Consider the following 18,305-nt stretch of genomic DNA (forward strand, 5'->3'; position numbering starts at 1 on the left):
GTGATGATTTTTGTATTGCAGCAATGCGTTAGGGACATCATGGATGGATACTTTCCTTCAGAATTGCAGACACGCTTTCCCAATGGAGTTCCTTTTCAGGTAACTGAGTAAAAAGGATTTACAATGTCGTTCAACTTCTTAGTTAGATTTTAGGCAAATTGTTGTTAAAAAGCGTAGTTTTCCTTTGTTTCCTATATTTTCAGACCTAGGTGTCCTACCAAGAATCAGGAGGGTCCTTTAGAGGTCTCTACTTCTCACAATTACTGCATATTCAATATTTACTCTACTATACTTTGCGTATACTGAGTTACATTTTTACTAGTAATGATGTGTAGCACTAAACCAAACTCTAGAAAACAGCTACGTTTAATGGTTGGTTCATGCTGGTTCTCTTAAACACTAAGTGGGAAACTGCAGCTGTATGCCCCACTCTCCCCTCCTACCGGTCTACTTTTTTCTTTTTGGTGGGGACTAAGGACGTTTTTGAACATAGAGAGTCTAGAGGCAGGGAAAGGAGAACGACAGGTTGGTGAAATGTGAGGAACACTCTTACTTTCCTCTATTATGATATATTACAAAGTTTCATGTATTCACATGTGTTGACGCAATCATGGCCCAAAATATATTAGACTGAAATTTGTAATGGGTATGTCAACTGATACCCGCCCAGTGAATTTATCCAGATCCAAATCATATCGATATATTGGAGAGAAGACACAGAGACCATGCTTGTATAATCCAATATCCTCCTCTGCCTTTATTTACAAAAGCAATTACAATAATATCTTTCGAAAAAGATTCCACTAATTGTTTACAATGTGGCGTTTATTTTAATTTAGCCAATAGCGTGCAATGAAAATATTCTTGTCCTGTACCTTCAGGTATTTTGAGGCAAATTTTAACCTGCCTGCACTCTTTGCCACGTTTTTTGGGGTGTATTTCGGCTGTGGCCATTGAGAGTAGCGGGCAAGAAACGCAGCAAAAACCGCTTTCTCTGCTTCCCACTGATTTCAATGCTAGGTCAGAGATGGAAACGCTTGAAGAAAGGGCATGACGCTTCTTTTTCCCGCAAGCGTTTTTTTCCACTCTCAGAAATCAATGGGAGGCGTTTTCGGTCATATTTTGGCGCGGTTTCCGCGTCAAAAAACTTTGTGTGAACATATTCAAAGGCTGGGTTCACGCTGAGTTTTTTGAAGGCAGAAATCTGCCTCAAAATTCAGTTTGGAGTTTTGAGGCAGATTTTGCTCTGCGTGCACGCCGATTTTCGCTGCGTTTTTCGCTGCGTTTATCGCCCGCGGCCATTGAGCGCCACGGGCAAAAAAATCTCTACGAAATACGCTTTCTCTGCCTCCCATTGATGTCAATGGGAGGTCAGAGACATAAACGCCCGAAGATAGGGCATGTCCCTTCTTTTTCCCGCGAAAAAAACTCGTCTACAAACTCTGTGTGAACTCCCCCTCAACATGCAGCTCAGTAACAAAACAGATATTTGTTTCAGACAATGCTGACATCCAATATTAGCTTAAAGCAACATGCACAAAATTGATTATTTTGGCTAAAAGATGGATTCCAGATACACAAGATGGATTCCAGACATACAAGATTGATTCTACACAAAATGGAATCCTTTAAACATATATTACACACTTTCACATTTCCCAACTTTTGTTTATTTGAGGACATTTTGTATCCATGCTAGGTACTTAACCCCTTCCCGACATTTGTTGTATGGACACGTCATGGAAAGCTAGTGCTTCCTGCATTTTGCCGTATCCATACGACAAATGGTGGACACTGGCTCAGAAGCTGAATCGGTGCCACCATCGCCGAATGTCAGCGGTATCTTACCGCTGACATCCGGCTGTAATAGCGGGGACAGAAATTAGCTTCGATCCCCGCCATTAACCCCTTAGATGCAGCGCTCAAATGCGTTCGCTGCATTTAAGCTGTTTGCAGCTCATTGGAACCCCAGCAATTAAATTGCTGGGGTTCCGGTGGATGCAATGGCAACCGAAGGCCTAATACTGGCCTCCAGGTCTGCCTAGCACGGAAGCCTTCCCGGACCATCACCGGCCTGTGCAGAGAGGATTGCTTCACAGCGTAACACACATCCATGGATTATTTTACAGTTTTGTTTTTTTAACCCAATTATTATACCACTGGACTATGCCCCTGATGTACTCTGCCCGGCTTACATGTGCCCCCACATTATAAACGGAAACACCAGCAATACTCAAACAAAACTCCTACCAAGCAAGTCCACGCTCCAAAACCCAAATGGTGCTCCCTCCACTCTGATCCCCACAGCGTGCCAAAACAGCAATTTACTTCCACATATATGGCATCGCCATACCCAAAAGAGCCCTTTAAAAAATTTTTGGGGTGTGTGTCTCCAGTGGCACAAGATATTTGCCACTGAAATATCATATCTAGGGAAAAATTTCAATCTTTACTTTGCACCATCCACAGCGCAATCATTTATGGAAAAGACCTGTGGGGTGAAAATGCTCACTACACTCCTGAAAGGGAATGTGTCGCAAATTAAACCTTTTTTTTTTAAGTGTCGTTACTTATTTCTATTATATTTTTTACGTTTTTTTGGTGTATTTTTTATTTTTTTTCCATATGGTGGAAAGTATTAAAAATTAAATAATAATTTGACATGCTTTCCAATGTTGGCCACCAGGGGGAGCACTTCCCAGAATTACAGCAAGGTGAATAAGGCAAAGCAACCTGACTCACAGCTGCTGTAAATGTGGGAGGGAATCTCAGCCCCCCTCCGACAAGCCAGGAAAAATTGTCTTCAAATTGCTAAGCAGTGTTCGGCAGCCATATTTGGTGTGATTCTGCAGCTGACAGAAGTTATAGGACACACCAAAAGGCTAAGGCGGGATTCACACGACCGGGTCCCGCCCGAGTGCCGGCCGGTAAAATCGGCCATTTTGCCCGGCCGGTTTGCATAAAGTTTTGCATCCGTGCAGGGCCGGGCAGATCTGGGCAGTGACATCAGCGGCAACTCCTGAAGGGGAATCCCCATGTGTTCGGGGATTCCGCTTCAGGAGTTTCCCCTGATGTCACTGCCCAGATATGGACAGAGACATCAAGCGCTCTGTCCAGGGGCGGAATCCCCGAATACACGGGGATTCCGCTCCTTCAAGGAGCTAAAGTGCGGCTAGCACATAGCAGAGCGGGGAGATACCTCCCCGCTCTGCTATAGTGGCGTCGCTACAGTAGTAGCAGCCGCAGCAGCAGCAGCTGCTAGCGGCGCCATGGAAGGTGTCGCCGGGCCAGGGCGCTTTTAAAACAAGCAGGGGAAGGGAGCCAGCGCAGCGCTCCCTTCCACCTGCTGTACACCCCGGCCCTGCCACACAGTGTACAGCGATGCCATTCGTCCGAATGGCATCAACTCCTCCTCCTCACATGCACTCTGCGCTGTGAGGAGGAGGAGATAGAGCGCAAGCGCCGGAAAACCCGGCCATCACTCGGGACACATCCCGGTGATGGCCGTGTGTTACCCGGCCCCATAGACTTCTATGGGAGCCGGTCGGCCGGGTACCCGGCCGAAGATAGAGCATGTCCTATTTTTTGACGGCCGGTTTTCCCGGCCGTCAAAAAAATCGGTCGTGTGAATAGCCCCATTAGGGGTCTATTATTCCTAATGCAGCCAGGTGCCGGCCGATTTATGAACGGCTGGCACCCGGCCAGGAAACCCTGTCGTGGGAATGAGGCCTATGGGTATGTTCACACGCTTACTAAACAAAGGGAAAACAGCTCCTGATTTTCAGCCATTTTTTAATCAAACTCGCGTTTTTTAACGGCCGTTTTGGAGCTGTTTTTCTATAAAGTCAATGAAAAACGGCTCCAAAAACGTCCCAAGAAGTGATGTGCACTTCATTTTGGTCGGGCGTCTATTTACGTGCCATTTTTGGAAAACTACCACGTAAAAAACGCCCTGTCGGAACAGAACGCCGTATTTCCCATTGAAACCAATGGGCAGATGCTTGTAGGCGTTCTGCTTCCGATTTTTCAGCTGAAAACATTGTGTGTAAACATACCCTTAGGGTATGTGCACACGCTAACTGCATTTACGTCTGAAATGACGGCGCTGTTTTCAGGAGAAAACCGCTCCTTTATTTCAGACGTAATTGCTCGTACTCTCGTTTTGCAAGGTGTAAATTACGGCCGTAATTTGGAGCTGTTCGTCATTGAATTCAATGAAAAACGTCTCCAATGACGTCCCAAGAAGTGTCCTGCACTTCTTTGCCGAGGCTGTTATTTTACGCGCCGCCTTTTGACAGCGACGCGTAAAATGACAGGTCGTCGGCACAGTACGTCGGCAAACCCATTCAAATGAATGGGCAGATGTTTGCCGACGTATTGGAGCCGTCTTTTCAGGCATAAATCGAGGCGTAAAACGCCTCGTTCACGCCTGAAAATAGGTCGTGTGAACCCAGCCTTAGAATGATGAAAGTGAAGTGAATGACTTTTCAGTTGACCGGTTCACACGCCGTGTATTTGACATGTTTTTTTTTGCACATTTTACGTGCAAAAAAAACACATAAAAAACACTTTATTACACTTGATTTTGCGTGTTTGGGGGGGATTTGTGTGTGTGTGTGTGTGTGTGTGTGTGGGGGGGGGGGTGCTCGCACTGGTTCTTCAAAACAGCTGATAAGCGGCTATGAAGTATCAGCGGCTCCCGTGCACACTCCGCTCTGCCACACACACACACGGGAAAAGTCTTAAAGGGGTCGTCCAGGAAAACATGGCGCCGCACCTGTCCTCAGGTCGTGTGTGGTATTACAGCTCTGTTCTATTCACTTCAATGGAGGTGAACTGCAATACCAGACACAACCTGAGGACAGGTGCGGCGCTGTGTCTTCAATCCGGACACCCCTTCTGTCCTGAGATGACCCGACAGGGAAAGGCGGGTGTCCGAGCCACCCACCGCCATCACTGCAGACAAAACCACACAACTACGGCATGAGGGTAGGGCTTGCCCTGAGTGAACTGTCTCTTGTTATGGACAGATTTATAGTCACATGAACCCCGTCTGATGAACCGGTAACCTAGGTCCGATCACATGACAGAGGGGGATCACCAAAAACTCTGTGCACCCTCAGCCCGTCCATCCAGCCCTTTCCTGGTTATATCTGCTTCTGGGAAAGCTGGGTGACCACCATTACCCCTCCTACTGGAGTGTGAGAGGTTCATTAGTCACATCCCCAAACACACTCCAGTAGGAGGGGTAATGGTGGTCACACAGCTTTCCCAGACCTCTGAACGATAAATCTCTCTAGTTATGCTGAGACTGAGAGGTTCATTAGTCACATCCCCAAACAGTCTCAGCACAACTAGAGAGATTTAACGTTCAGGGGTCTGGGAAAGCTGGGTGACCACTATTACCCCTCCTACTGGAGTGTTTGGGGATGTGACTAATGAATCTCTCACACTCCAGTAGGAGGGGTAATGGTGGTCACCCAGCTTTCCCAGACCCCTGAACGGTAAATCTCTCTAGTTGTACTGAGACTGTTTGGGGATGTGACTAATGAACCTCTCAGTCTCAGCACAACTAGAGAGATTTATCGTTCAGGGGTCTGGGAAAGCTGGGTACCACACTAACAGCGGGCAAATCACCCAGCTTTCCCACTTTATACAGAGTCACCTGCACGACTACAGGGGGGCCCGTTGGGGGAGGGGCCCGTAGGGGGGGCGCTCGTCAGGGGGTATGGGCTGGCCGTCGGGGGGGGGGGGGGGGCGTCGGGGGTCACGAGAGCAGCGGTCTGTGAGAGAGAGAGAGGGACAGACAGAGACACACACCTTACCTGCAGTGCAGCTGGTCTTCAATATGGCGCCTGCTATCTCCCTGCAAACAGCTGCTCTGCTGTGTGACTCTGACCTGCGTCTGCGCAGTACAGAGCCAGAGAGCAGAATCAATGGAATGGCTCCCGTTCATTGACTCCTATGCACTGTAGCTGCCGTATTCCATCTCTGTATGTGTCGTTAATCGACACATACAGAGATGGAAAACAAAATGGCAGCCCCCATAGTGAAGTAAAAGTTAGAAAAAAGTAAAACACAAACACACAAATAAATAAAATGTATTTTAATAACATACTAAAAGCAATATTATATAAAAAAAAATGTTTTTGCGACACCCGTCCTTTAATAAATGCCTTGAGGGGTGCAGTTTCCAAAATGGGGTCACTTCTCAGGGGTTTCTTTTATTATTTCACATCAGAGCCTCTGCAATTGCGAACCAATACTTTGTAAATCGCCAAATTAGGCCTCAATTTTACATGGTACTCTCTCACTCCTGAGTCCTGTCAAAGGTCCAGGCAAAAGATTAGGGCCACATGTAGGGTGTTTCTAAAACCGGGAAACACAGCATACATTATATGTTGTCGATGTATGTTGTATTGTTTTTGTATAATATGTACTGTAAATGGGAGTTCCAACTGTAAACCAATTTCCCTTTGGGGATAAATAAAGTATCTATCTATCTATAATAATTAGAGAGCTGTCTAGCTATGGTGGCACAAGCTGGACACCACATATTGGCATATCTATGAAAAAAAAACCTGCAGGGTTAACATGTCCACTACACCCCTAGGTGAATATTTCCTTTATTTGTTAAGAAAATGAAACATTTTGAGTTAAAGCTACATCTTATTGAAGGAAAGGGATTGTTTTTATTTTCACTGCCCAATTCTGTTAAATTCTATAAAACACCTGTGGGGTCAAAATGCTCACTACACCCCTAGATGAATTCCTCAAGGGGTGTAGTTTCCTAAATGGAGTCACTGTTTTCATTGTTTTGTCCTGTCAGGGGCTTTGCAAATGTGACCTGGGCTCCGCAAACGATTCCTGCTAAATGTGATCTCCAAAAGCCAAATAGTTCTCTTTCCCTTCTAAGCCCTGCCGTGTGTCCAAATAGACGTTTATGACCACATGTGGGGTATTGTTTTACTTGGGAGAAATTGCTATACAAATTTTGTGGTGCTTTTTTTTCCTTTAGTCCTTGTGGAAATGAAAAAAATTTTGCTAAACCTACATTTTCTTTGAAAAAAAATTTAATTTTTATTTTTACGCCCTACTTCCAATAATTTCTAAAATGAACCTGTGGGGTCAAAATGCTCAATATACCACTAGATAATTTCCTTGATGTGTGTAGTTTCCCAAATGGGGTCACTTTTGGGGGATTTCCACTGTTTTGGCACCGCAAGAGCCCTTGAAACCTGGGGTGACTTATTGGGGGTTTCTAATATACAAGGCCCTAAAAAGCCACTTCACAACTGAACTGGCCCCTGTAAAAATAGCCTTTTGAAATTTTCTTGAAAATGTGAGAAATTGCTGCTAAAGTTCTAAGCCTTGTAACGCCCTAGAAAAATAAAAGGATGTTTGATGCCAATCTAAAGTAGACATATGGGGGATGTTAATTAGCAACAATTTTGTGTGGTATAACTGCCTATCTTACAAGAGATACATTTAAATTTAGAAAAATTCAAATTTTTGCAATTTTTCCCTAAATGTTGGTGTTTTTTTTTATGAAATACTTAATGTATCGAGCAAATTTTGCCAGTAACAAAAAGTCCAATGTGTCATGACGAAACAATCTCAGAATCGCTTGGATAGGTAAAAGCATTCCGAAGTTATTACCACATAAAGTGAAACACGTCAGATTTGAAAAATGAAGGAAGGTCAAAAGTGGCCAAAGAGGGAAGGGGTTAAAGACCTCACCTTTTCACCTCATCACTTGGCACGTCAACAAAAGTCATTCCCGTACTTGCTTTACTCATGGAGTACTCAAAGGATCTAAGATGCTGCGAAGTATTGTAAAAGTTTTGGCAGGCCCCAAAATATGAGGCGCAGAAACATATATAATGCAATACATAATAAAAGAACCTGCAGGACACTCTGGAGCAACCCCATTATCCATCCCCCAATACCCTTAACCCCTTCGTCCTTCTTGTGTTTTTCCCACCCCACCTTCCAAAAGCTATAATGTTTTTATTTTACCGTCTATAGAGCCATATGAGGGCTTGTTTTTTGCAGGACAAGTTGTAGTTTTTCATGGTACCATATAATGTACCGCATAATGTACTGGAAAGCTGAGAAAAAAATAATTGTACTTTTATTTTTTTTGGAACATAAAAAAAAACTTTAACTGTTTTTTACTTTTCTTTATTAGTGCCCCTAGGGGACTTGAAGCAGCGATCGTTGGATCACTTGCATGATATACTGCAATACTACATTTGCAATACGAACATGGGTAGACAACAACAATGCTCAGGCAAGGAGTGGAAGGGCGGAGCCCTTTTTATAGTCCAGGGTATTCTGGCGATTGGTTAGTAAATTTTTACTATGCGTGCGCACGCTGGCCCTTTAATGCCAGGGACGTGCACGTGCACGTGCACGTGCACCTTAAGAGACAGTCCTGGACAGGAAGGCCGCGCGAGCTGGCGTCTCCGAGGAGGGAGACGCTGACAGGAAGCCAGTCGTGGCTGTCCGTGACCGCAGCTGTTTGCAGTACGCCTCCTCTTCTCGGGTCCAGGGCATAAGAGGAATTTTTAATGAGGGTAGGGGCAATAAGATTCTGGCTCCCAAGACCTCTCCTCAAGACTAAATCCTTTCCAGTCCACTAAATAGAAAGTCCTTCCTCCTACTCTCTTGTAGTCCAGAATCTCCTTCACCTCGAAGACATCCGAAGAACCACTGAGAGCGACTGCAAAACTAGTAGATTTACTGTAGTGGTTCAGAACCACAGGCTTACGGAGGGACATAAGTTGGGAATCCTGAGAGTAGGAGGCAGCCGAAGCTTATAGGATACAGGGTTTATTCGATGCAAAACTTTGAAAGGGCCGATGAATCTGGGAGCGAACTTGTGAAAGGGCATCTTGAGACTAATGTTTCTCGAGGATAGCCAGACCTTGACTCCGGGAGAGAATTGAGGAGGAACCTTTCTTTTTCTATCGGCATGCTTTTTCACACGTTCCACTGCCTGAAGGATCGCCGACTTCGTTTGCTGCCAGATATGATTGAAAGTCCCAAATTAAGAATTAGCTGCCGATACATGAGTCATGGCTGGCACAGGAAGAGGAACTCGTGGATGTTGCACACTTGTATGATTGTTGTAAGAGAATTCCTGGGTAGGCTTGTTCGAGGGACAGTTCGTACATGAGGAATCCTAGTCCACAACATCTCTAGGCAGTGTGGGCCACCAGTAATGACGAGCTATCAAGTCCTATGTCTTAAGGACGCCAGAGTGCCCAGCCAGTTTGGAGCTGTGTCCCAAATTCTCTTCCTGTCTGCAAGATGAACAAAAGTTGTTGCTGGAGGAATGTCTCAAATTTCAGAGGGTTAGCGGCAATAATCCTAGAAGGATCTATGAAATATTGGGGAATCTCCTCAGATTCATTAGTTTCAAATGAACGAGACAGGGCATCAGCCTTCATATTCTTGTCTGCAAGACAGAAGTGAAGCAAGAATTGGAATTCGGCTAAGAACAGCGATCATCTGGCTTGACGAGGATTTAGTCGTTGTGCAGACTGTAGATACGTGAGGTTCTTGTGATCCGTATAAATGATAATAGTGTGAATAGCGCCCTCCAGCAAGTATTTCCACTCCTCTAAGGCCAACTTGACGGCCAGCAACACCCGATCCCCGATGGAATAGCTACGCTCTGCAGGAGAGAATAATTTTGAAAAGAAGCCACAAGCCACTGTCTTGCCTTTTGGAGTGTCTTTGACACAGCAGTGCTCCAGCACCAACGGAAGACACATCCACCTCCAGATAGAACAGCCGAGATGCTTCAGGATGGTGAAGAACTGAGGCTGAGGTAAAAGTGCTCTTGAGGTTGGTAAATGCTGTATCTACCTCTGGAGGCCAAACCTTGGCGTTCACCCCCAACTTGCTGAGAGCAAGTCTGAACTTAAAATATAGCATTATTTAACACGCACAGTGAATGCTAGAAAAAATAAAACAATTAAAACACCCAAAAAGTTGTTTTTTGGTCAACTTCGCACCCAAAATTTTTTCATAGAAAGTGATAAAAAAATTATATGTACCAAAAAATAATACCGATAAAAACTACAGCTAGTCCTGCAAAAAAAAATAAGCCCTCACACCGCTCAATCAATGAAAAAATAAAAGTTATGGCTCTCAGAATGTGGCAACACAAATCAAATATTTTTTGTCCTTAAAAGTAGTAAAATAAAAAAAAATAAAACTATATTCATTTTGTATCACCGTAATAGTGTTGAGCCACAGAATAAAGATAAGTTGTCGTTTTTACCTCACGGTGAAAGCCGTAAAAACGAAACCGAAAAAACAATTGAGGAATCAGTTTTTTCCAATTTCAGCCCGCATAGAATTTTTTTTCACTTTCCCAGTACATTATATGGTACTTTAAATGCTACCAATAGAAACTACAACTCCTCCCGCAAAAAAATAAGCCCTCACACCACTCTATTGACAGAAAAATAAAAGAGTTATGGCTCTTGGAAAGTGGTGAGTGAAAAATGAAAAATCAAAAAATGGCTTCGTCCTGAAGTGGTTACACTGGCGGCTGTTCAACCCTCTGCTTTTGACAAAATGTATGCATGACACTACTGTTGACATCATTGTTGAGCCTCAATTACTGTTCACAGAGACTTTATTGGTGTATGATGCAGTGGCATATAATTAAATCACTTGGATCAAGACTGAGACAATTAGTTATTTTTTGACAAATACAGGTAACCCTTTTTGCGAGCCAACTATGGTTGGAGCTCCATCCGTAGTAAGGCCACTTAACTTTTCAAATGTTAGCTCAAGTTTTTTCATTGATAAAACAAGTCTCTCAAACAAGTCCTGACCTCTTATAATACCATGCATGGCTTCCAGTGACAGCAGTTCCTCTCGCATGTCAAACTCTGCAGTTATCCCACGAACGAAAACAGCCAGTTGGGCAGTATTTGTTATGTCCGTTGTCTCGTCACAAGCCAGAGAGAAAAATTGGAAATGTCCTGCGGAATCCTTCAGTGTTTTTCAATATCTTGTGCTAAGTCAGTAATCCAATCTGAGATGGTTCTCCGAGACAAACTAACACTGAAATTGTACTTTGTCTGGCGCAACTCCACAGCAGCCACCATGCACTATTTCACAAATTCTGCCTCTACATGAGGCCTCAGCTTCTTTGCGATAAGCTCACTCACTACATAACTCGTCTGAACAACTTTGTCTCTGTCACAACGAGGCCTTGTGAAAGCGGCTTGTTGTGATTCCAAACTCCGCTGAAGAGCATTGATTTTATCCAGACGCATTTGGCCTCCCCAAATCATTGAATTTAGCATGTTTTCAGCTGCAATGACGCTCTTAATTGGCTTTTTTCATTACTGCTAACGCATTGCCACACACGAGGCGCACCGGCTTGCCTTTGATTTCAACAAAAAAATTATAATTTGTCCATTTCTCTTGGAAAGATCGACACTCTGCATCAACATTTCTTTTTTTTGTAGTCATCATTTGTAGGATGTCACCACTTGTTTTAATAACCATACAGTGTGTGTGTTTCCAGTGATGTAATTATTTTGCTTTGCGGTGGCGGTGTTCTTAGTAGGCCCATGGCAAATGCATTTAGGACAGGTCCTAACTTGACATGAGGCCTCCGCTAAATTTCAAATTTTAGGAGCATGAGGAGGGCAGGCAGAGCCAAGTAGTGTCATTCACTACTAGTAAATGAGGCTCACTACTGAGTGAGGTTTGTGCGTGCCGGCCCGGGGGGATCAGTCCAGTCACCTAACCTGAGTCACCTAACCTCACTTCATTAATTTAGCACAGGTCCTATGTCTACACTATAGCTAAAGTTCTACATTTAGGCTTCAGCTAAAATTCAACATTTTAGAGCAGGAGGAGGGCAGATGGAGCCAAGTACTGTCATTCACTACTAGTGAATGAGGATGTAGCGGTCTGAGTGAGGTCAACGCATAACACCCCGAGAGTGGACCAGTCCAGTCTCCTGATCTGAGTCATCTGACCTCACGTCAGGTGGCTCAGGTCAGATGACTGGTCTACTACCGGGCCGGCACACACTGACCACACTCTTGACCGCCGCAGCCTCAAAAATAAAAACAAAATGTTATATACTTCTCCACGCTCATCTGATAATCCAGAAAACTTGAGAATCCCATCCCTATCAGGTCCTATAGATGTCTGATTAATACCACAAACAAACAAAAGTTATTTTACTAAAATCTGGCCTAAAACCAACAATATTCAGGCAATTTTCAGGTCCTTCCGGTCTATAATCTGTAAAAACTCATCTGTGAGCGACGTCACCTCGGCTTCCTGTGCAGATTTGCTAGAGGGGAGTGATCTGTTATACAACACCTCATATTGTGTGACTATAGCACAGCATACCCGGTGCCATATGTGAGGATCTGGAACAATCTACACAGAAAATTTCAAAATCTGGGTTACTCTCCTACACATTTAATCTGGGTTACTCATTGGGATCTCATACACATTTTGTAGACTTCCTAGCTCTAAGTTCATTAATTCAAAACAAATTCAAACCAAAATTGTGCGTCATCACTGAGCCATAACTAATCAGTCACATAACTACTCCCCCCCTTTTTGGACACTGCAGAAGTAATGCGGCAGGGTTCAAATCTTCATCTCTCAACATAGTAAGGTTGGGCACTCTATCTGGGGACACTTGTTTGGGCCCCCTATAATACGCAATAGCCTAGAAGAAAAATGACTTTCTCCTGACAAAACTGCATTTTATGTGTAGATACCTCCCAGCCGCTTGCTGCCAAAACGTCATACATTTTCAAAATGACATTTAGGCAGTCTTATTCTGACTCACAGGCCAGAAGTACCTCATCAACATACTGCAACAACTGGGCTCCAGCAGCGGCCAGGGTCCAGCCTTGCAATACTGCAGCATACTATGCTTGCCTGCAAAAATAACAATTGTAATTCTTCATTTAGTGAAACAAAATAATATGTCTGCTAAATCAATTACTGTAAACCAATAAGCTGTGTGTGGGATCTGATCAAACAAAGTGTGGAAGTAGGGAACAGTAGGGGGTCTGCACAAGTACAGAAATTTTCAAGACCCCGTGTAATTTTTTTCAAAACATTACATCATATCATATATGCAAATAGGGAGACTTCATAGCGACACACTTTTCAGCAGTCCACATTTTTATCTTTTGTGCAGACAGAATAAGCTTGCTGTAATATTTTACTCTCTCTCTGCGTACTGAGAGATCAGTGTATTCATAAAGATAGGACATTTCACATTCCTTCACACTGTAACCTCCCTTTCTTCAAACCCATTCTTTGCTGGAAGAAATTAAAACTCCTGACTATATTCATAACTCTAAAACCTGACTTTACACAGTTAACACTTATTATTTAACCCCACACACAAGACACACTAAAAAGCCAGAAACATTTACACCTTGTATTTTTAAATTTAATAAACAAAAATTTTATACAGTACTGCTGTTAGGAATGAGAGCATGCAATATAGATCTAAAATCAATACTATGCTGTGGCCACTGGTCTCATCAATCCACTCAATACCTGCTCAATGTATAAGCTTGTACCAGTCTGCTTTTCAGACCCCACACTGCACATATGTTACATCACAAACATGTTCACACATCACACACATGTCACATCACACACCCCGTTATAATCCACATTAGTCACTGCAATGTATCTGGCTGCATCGTATCCTTCACTCTCCCTGTCAAAATCTACACCTGTATTCACATACTTCTCACAACAACTTGCTTGCAACCACCTGTAATCACTTACATTGTCACTTAGGGTATGTTCACACGTAGTCAACAAAAACGTCTGAAAATCCAGAGCTGTTTTCAAGGGAAAACAGACCCTGCTTTTCAGACGTTTTTTTACCAACTCGCATTTTTCGCGGCGTTTTCACGCCGTTTTCGCGGCGTTTTTTACGTCCGTTTTTGGAGCTGTTTTCATTGGAGTCTAGGAGAAAACCGCTCCAAAAACGTCCAAAGAAGTATCCTGCACTTCTTTTGACGAGGCTGTATTTTTACGCGTCGTCGTTTGACAGCTGTCAAACGACGACGCGTAAATAACAGGTCGTCTGCACAGTACGTCGGCAAACCCATTCAAATGAATGGGCAGATGTTTGCCGACGTATTGTAGCCCTATTTTCAGACGTAAAACGAGGCAAAATACGCCTCGTATACGTCTGAAATTTGGCCGTGTGAACATACCCTTAGCTTAAAGTACTATGCTTTCCCAGTTACCTCATGAGCAGCCATGCCTTTGCTCATCTCTTTCACAAACAGCCATTTATTAACATCCACACAGCCTGCATTTTTTTAACATTTTTCACAGTTTGTTAAAGTGTCCTTGTCTGCCCTGTTTGTCAAATTTTTTTTGGTTGTACACACAATACGGGGCTCCCCCTGTCGCTCTGCCCTCGGAGTTCCCCATTATCAGAACTTAACCACAGAAGTCCCGACGGTACTACTGGTACTACCACCTATAGGATATTACCTACAAATATCCAACCTCTCTGTCACCTACGGACAGTCTCTGTATCGATGCTGGGTTAGTGGTCTGTAACTCTGGTCAGTGGTCTGTGACTCTCCGCTCTGTCACCTACGGACACATAGTACCTCGCCGAGTCAGGCGTCCCTGACTATCTCAGAGCAAACGGGCATTTGGATAACATTGCCTCTGATCCTTAACGACTTTACACAACAGCCAAATAACAAATGAAACACTACAACAGACCTATAACAATACAACACAACTTAGTCCAAACAGCACAGTTCATTGCAGGTTCATTCCACAAAACCTTCAGCTTCCTCATCTTACACACAGACAGCTGGACGCAATGGACACACTACCTCTGAATATAGTTTTTTTACCGCCACAAGTTTTTTCCACGATCCACACTACAATCCTTAACTTCAGCAAAACTTTCACATGTAATTTACAACTCCTCTCAACTGCCCGATACGTCACTGCATTCCAATGGGGGTGGGGGTCATTCACCCACTTCTCAACAATTTTAACACTTCTTGTTCTAAAAATTTTAGCCGTTTCATTGCCGGCAAAATCTCTCATGTCCTCCATACTATGCACCTCACTCATGCCCTTCATACCATTAACTCAAGACACAAATTTACACATCTTCAACATTAACTCAAGACAACGTACGCATCTGCAATCATTCATCACACAAAAAGTTTTAACATACCTCTGGATCCTTTATACCATTCTGGATAAATTCCTTCACCCGGGAGATGTTAAGTCATGGCAGCCAATTCCAGCCATCAATACATGAGTGAAAAGGGTTGTGTATGAATAAGCTCCTTACTTACTGCGGTTTTGATTTCACTAATGCAATACCAGACCTCCAGTGACCGCTATCTGATGATTAATCTCCCGGGTTTCGGCACCAAAAACTGTTGACGCAATCATGGCCCAAAATATATTAGACTGCAATTTGTAATGGGTATGTCAACAGATACCTGCCCAGTGAATTTATCCAGATCCAAATCATAGGCTATATCGGAGAGAAGACACAGTGACCATGCTTGTATACTCAAATATCCTCCTCCGCCTTTATTTACTAAAGCAATTACAATAATATATTTCGAAAAAGGAATAGCTTGATTCCAGCCAATGGTTTACAATGTGACGTTAATTTTGATTTAGCCAATAGCATACAATGAAAATATGCTTGTCCTGAACCAAAAGACTTTTTACATTTAAAACCATATTTTCCCAAAATATACCACGTGATTAGGCTAAGAGTCAAACTGCCACCCTCCCTTACAGTAAACAAAACTGTTCTCCAGACAGTAGCAAATAGTGGACTCCTTTTCCCATAATAAAATGGGTAAATATTTATCGATGTTCTCCATAGCAAGAAAGATTAAACATGCAGGTCAGGAACAAAACAGATAATTGTTTCAGACAATGCTGACATCCAATATTAGCTTAACGCAACATGCACAAAATTGATTCTTTTAGGCTACAAGATAGATGCTAGACATACAAGATGAATGCTACACAAAATGGAATCATTTAAACATATTTTACTCACTTTCACTATATGTACTACCGATTTCTAAAAAAAATACAAAATAAATTTTTTATATATATATATATATATATATATATATATATATATATATATATATATATAAAATTGTGCATGATTTAACATTTACAAACACATTTAGTTTATAAAAATGTCACATATCAGGTCAACCGAATGGTACTTAAAATGAAATATTGCTATTCCACACAGACTTCCTATCCAGTAGTTGCTTGATACGGCAAACTTTGATCAGACTGCCGTCAGCTATGCTGATAATATCTGCTGGTCTGTTAGGGCATGTTTTGGGTTTAGTTTACCTCTAAAATGTTACTAATTCTGATTGTAATATGGATTTCATCTAGTTTTATGTGTTTGCATACTCAGATGTCAGACCACTATCCGTATATTAATAGTTGGACTGAATTGGCCATTTACGCACACATATTTTCTTAGAAAATTGATTCCCATCTTTTCTCCTCTTGAGAGAATAAATCTCTCCTATTCCATATAATGAAGTTTTCTTCCAGGTCACCATTTACATGCTAAAATCCTACTGATAATAGTGATCTATTAGATTGGTCTCATTTGTTAGAAATTGGTTATTGGCATGTGTAAATGCAACCTTAAGCTGGCTATATACCTAAGATTCTGACATTGGATTGTTTGTAGGAATCATCCGACCATGAATATGCCAGACTAAGGCCTAACGTACACGAACGTGTCTTTGCGTCCACAATTCATCCGCCCATTCATTTCTATTGGCCCATGCACACGGTCCGTGCATTGGCCGGGAGCCTGGACCGCAAAAAAATAGGATATGTAATTTTGCGGTCCGGGCTCATTGAAATCAATATGTGCACGGTCCGTAAATTTCGGACAGCCCGCGGATGACACTCCGCTGCCATCCATACTATAATCATGGACCGTGCACACAGCTACAGCCGTGTGCATGAGGCCTAAATTGGCAGATCAGCAGGGAGTTGCGAATGATCGGCCGTATTTGGCTGATCATGCCATACACATTTATATTTAGCGGACAACGTCCCGAAACAATCCAACCTGACAGATCACTTTTTTGGCAGACTGTAGTATGGGAGTAAGGATCTGAGTTACATTATAATTTTTACTTATTTAATAATAATTAAATAAATTTTTACTGCAATGGTCTGAATTTGACTTAAATATACAGTTACTAGTTAGTTATTGAAGGAGTTTTCCACGGTTCTGACATTTTGTTAAAACCCTTTGAAGCTTTAAAAAAAAAATTAGAAAACTCAAATTAAAAAAATTGGTAAAACACTTACCGCTGAAATTTGTCTTGAGAAAGACCCTATATGCACAATGTGTTAAAACTAATTTTGATGGATTGTTTTTTCAGCACCATGTCGCTTTTGCAAAGCCCCTAAGGTACCAGTACAGTGGAAACTCTCCAAAAGTGACTCCATTTAGGAAACTACACCCCTTGAGGAATTGATCTAGGGGTGAAGTGAGCATTTTGACCACACAGGTGTTTGATTTTTCATTTTATCAATAAATAAAGGAGAAAAAGAAAACCAACATTTGTAAAACAATTTCTCCCGAGAACAACAATACCGCATATGTGGTAATAAACTGCTGTTTGGGCACACGGCAGGGCTCAGAAGGGAAGGAGCGCCATTTGGCTTTTGGAGTGCAGATTTTGCCTCCAAAAGTGAAACTCTCCTCATTTTGGAAACTAAACCCCTCAAGGTATTTACCTAGGGGTGTAGTGAGCATATTAACCCCACATGTGTTTTCCAGAAATTAGTGTGCACTCGATGTTGCAGAGTGCTAATGGCAATTTTTCTATAGATATGCCATTTTAGTGCCCTATATGTTGTGCCACCATGAAAAGAAAGCTCTCTAACTATTATGCTGCGTTTCCCGGTTTTAGAAACACCCTACATGTGGCCCTAACCCTTTTCCTGGACATTTGACAGGGCTCAGGAGTGAAAGAGTACGATGCGAAATTGAAGCCTAATTTAGCACTTTACAAAGTATTGGTTCAAACGCGCAGGGCTCTGATGTGAAATAATAAAAGAAACCCTTGAAAATTTACCCCATTTTGGAAACTACACCCCTCAAGGCATTTATTAAGGGGTGTAGTGAGAATTTTGACCCCACAGGTCTTTTCCATAAATGAATGTGCTGCGGATGGTGCAAAGTATGGTGCAATTTTCCCTAGATATGACAT

At 42.7% G+C, this 18,305-nt stretch overlaps 1 protein-coding gene across 1 annotated transcript in view; it reads left to right on the plus strand.

Annotated features, from left to right (window-relative positions):
* Window positions 1-18,305, plus strand: part of UBXN11 (UBX domain protein 11) — a 73,815-nt gene that overhangs the window by 22,300 nt on the left and 33,210 nt on the right. The window contains exon 9 of the mRNA XM_075853458.1: window positions 22-99. Within this exon, the coding sequence (XP_075709573.1) occupies window positions 22-99 (78 nt within the window). The remainder of the gene's footprint in view (window positions 1-21; window positions 100-18,305) is intronic.

This window comes from Rhinoderma darwinii, chromosome 2 (genome assembly GCF_050947455.1).
Source record: "Rhinoderma darwinii isolate aRhiDar2 chromosome 2, aRhiDar2.hap1, whole genome shotgun sequence".
NCBI lineage: Eukaryota > Metazoa > Chordata > Amphibia > Anura > Rhinodermatidae > Rhinoderma > Rhinoderma darwinii.